The 2,517-nt window shown below is 38.9% G+C and overlaps 1 protein-coding gene across 1 annotated transcript in view; it reads left to right on the forward strand.

The window, feature by feature from the left end:
• Positions 1–119: 119 nt before the first annotated feature.
• LOC106869526 (mitochondrial ornithine transporter 2) overlaps positions 120–2,517 on the forward strand; it is a 38,217-nt gene continuing 35,819 nt past the window's right edge. Inside the window, exon 1 of the mRNA XM_014915300.2 lies at positions 120–558. Coding sequence (XP_014770786.1) covers positions 501–558 — 58 coding nt within the window. The 5' untranslated portion in view covers positions 120–500. The remainder of the gene's footprint in view (positions 559–2,517) is intronic.

Raw genomic sequence — 2,517 nt, forward strand, 5'->3', positions numbered from 1 at the left:
ATATATATTGTTGTCTGTATTTTCGAGTCGTAATATTGAAATTAAATTTGATGCTATGAATATAAATTTCACATTCTTTCATAAAAAATATTGTTCACTTTCGTTCTAACAGAGAAGATATATACATTTACTAACTCTCTCTCTCTCTCTCTCTCTCTGTAGATAGATAGACAGAGCTGTATGTATGTATTCTACCTCAATCTCTCTATCCGTTTACACTGTCTTTGAAACGAAAGCAGCAGTTTCAGAAACAGACTTGTACAAAGGAAAGAAAGAACAGAAGAGAAAAGAACGAACGAGAGGGTGAGGGAATAAGCAAGGAGAGAGAAGGAAGAGATGAACGAGACTTGCCGTGTGGTAGAAGAACCAACGCACGTCTTCGGAATACACAGATCATGATACCCGAATAGGAAGGTGATTTCTACATATCCGGGTGTCTCCTGTTTTTCTCTATTATTGACTATCAGCGGCGCGCTAACCGGCTTCGAACGCACATCACCATGACCCACAATGAAGCGCGTAGCCACTGGTTCAAAGAAGGAGCTATTGGTTTAGGGGGTAAGTTCTATGGAACATTCGTGTCCTCCAAATTTCTCCTTTTTTCTTTGCTTATGTATGTATGTGCGTATGTATATATATATATATATTCCAGTTTTTCTGCGTGCACGCATTCAGTGAACACCATATTAATTATACATATATGTCTGTGCGTATATATATATATATATATATATATATATGTGTGTGTGATGTATATATGAGTAGCTAGCTGTGTATATACGTAATTTCATATGCTGGTGTGATATTGATAATAGAAAAAAAGTCCAGTTACTTTATTGTTCTTAACCAAAGGTATCTATTTATTAGCGGTTTATTAAGACCCATTAATTAAAAATAGATACACCTACATAAATATGCCAAAAAGCACCTTTTGACAACTTAATTCATATTCGCTAATCTCTTTTGTGAAGAAAAAAAAAGGCATGAATACTCCACATCTATTTTCTTCTGGTTCCCTTATTTTGCGACAGAGTTGGGCTTTTCACTGATGTTCTGTGCGTTTATTTCCGCCGCAGACTGTTAATAGATTTAATTAATATTGCTCATTTGCGTGGCATGAATGACAAATATATTCTTTAAATATTTCATAGATAGATAGATAGATAGATGCGCTCTTCCACACGTGTGTGTGTACGTGTTTTTATGTATGCGATTGTTTAGTTCCGAAGTCATCTCTTTCTAAACAAAACTGGTCAAAGGCATCCCACCTATGACCACCCTGTCTGTCCTTCTAGCGGACATTGTCTAACAAGGAATACATTATCCAATGTGTCTCTTTTTCGAGACGGTAGGGTTATAACTGGAAGATTTCGCTGCTGTTTTTAACAGAGTTAGCAATCAAATAGGCGCTCCGCTATGTGTGTATTATATATAATGTGCATAAAATTTCATAGATTTGTTTTTTCAATACAGAATATTGTAGTAACAACCCCTCTCTCTCATACACACTCGAATACATATATACATACATTCACACACACTCGCGTACGCTTATTCTTATAAATTCGTATACATACACGCATATATATGCACACGTATACATATATAAATTCACATACATACATACATACATACACACACACATGTACGTATACACACACACATGTACGTATACACACATACATACACACACGCGTACGTACGCATCCACACACTCGATCTCTTTTCCTTTCTGTCAGTACTGTATTGTTATACAGTCTTAATAAGCTGCCCTTGTTGACCCAACCACAATAACAGCAGTAACAGCTTAACAGACCGGTTAAAAGCCTCAATATTCCTCAAGGATTATGTTACGTGTCTCCGTCGTGGTTGTTCTGCCCGGTCTCAGCTCTCATCCAGCAGGACTTAATTTAATGCTAACTACGTGATTTATGTATATTCTATATGAATAGCTGTCTCTAATATAAGCACAAGGCCTGAAATTTTGAAGAGAGAAAATTCGTTAGTCGCCGCGATCAACTTCAGTATTTCACTGGAACTTTAACTCTGTTTTATCAGTCGCGAAAGGATGAGAGGTGGAAATGTTTCAGAATAGTTGTAGAGCTGGTGGCCTTCGAAGTCATGGAAAGGAAAAGGCTGTGTACGTGTGTGTGTGTGTCTGTGTCTTTATAGCCACAGGCGTGGCTGTGGGAACAAGTTTGCTTCCCAACCACATAGTTCTGGGTTCAGTTTTACTGTGTGGCACTTTGGGCAAGTGTCTTCGACCATAGCCTCGGGTTATAGTGAGTGAATTTGGTAGACGGAAACTGAAAGAAAGTTGTGTAGGCGTAGGAGTGGCTGCGTGGTAAGTAGCTTACTTACCAACCACATGGTCCCGGGTTCAGTCCCACTGCGTGACACCTTGGGCAAGTGTCTCCTACTGTAGCTTCGGGCTGACCAAAGCCCCATGAGGGGATTTGGTAGACGGAAACTGAAAGAAAGTTGTGTAGGCGTAGGAGTGGCTGCGTGGTAAGTAGC

The sequence above is a fragment of the Octopus bimaculoides genome, chromosome 23 (assembly GCF_001194135.2).
Source record: "Octopus bimaculoides isolate UCB-OBI-ISO-001 chromosome 23, ASM119413v2, whole genome shotgun sequence".
Lineage (NCBI taxonomy): Eukaryota > Metazoa > Mollusca > Cephalopoda > Octopoda > Octopodidae > Octopus > Octopus bimaculoides.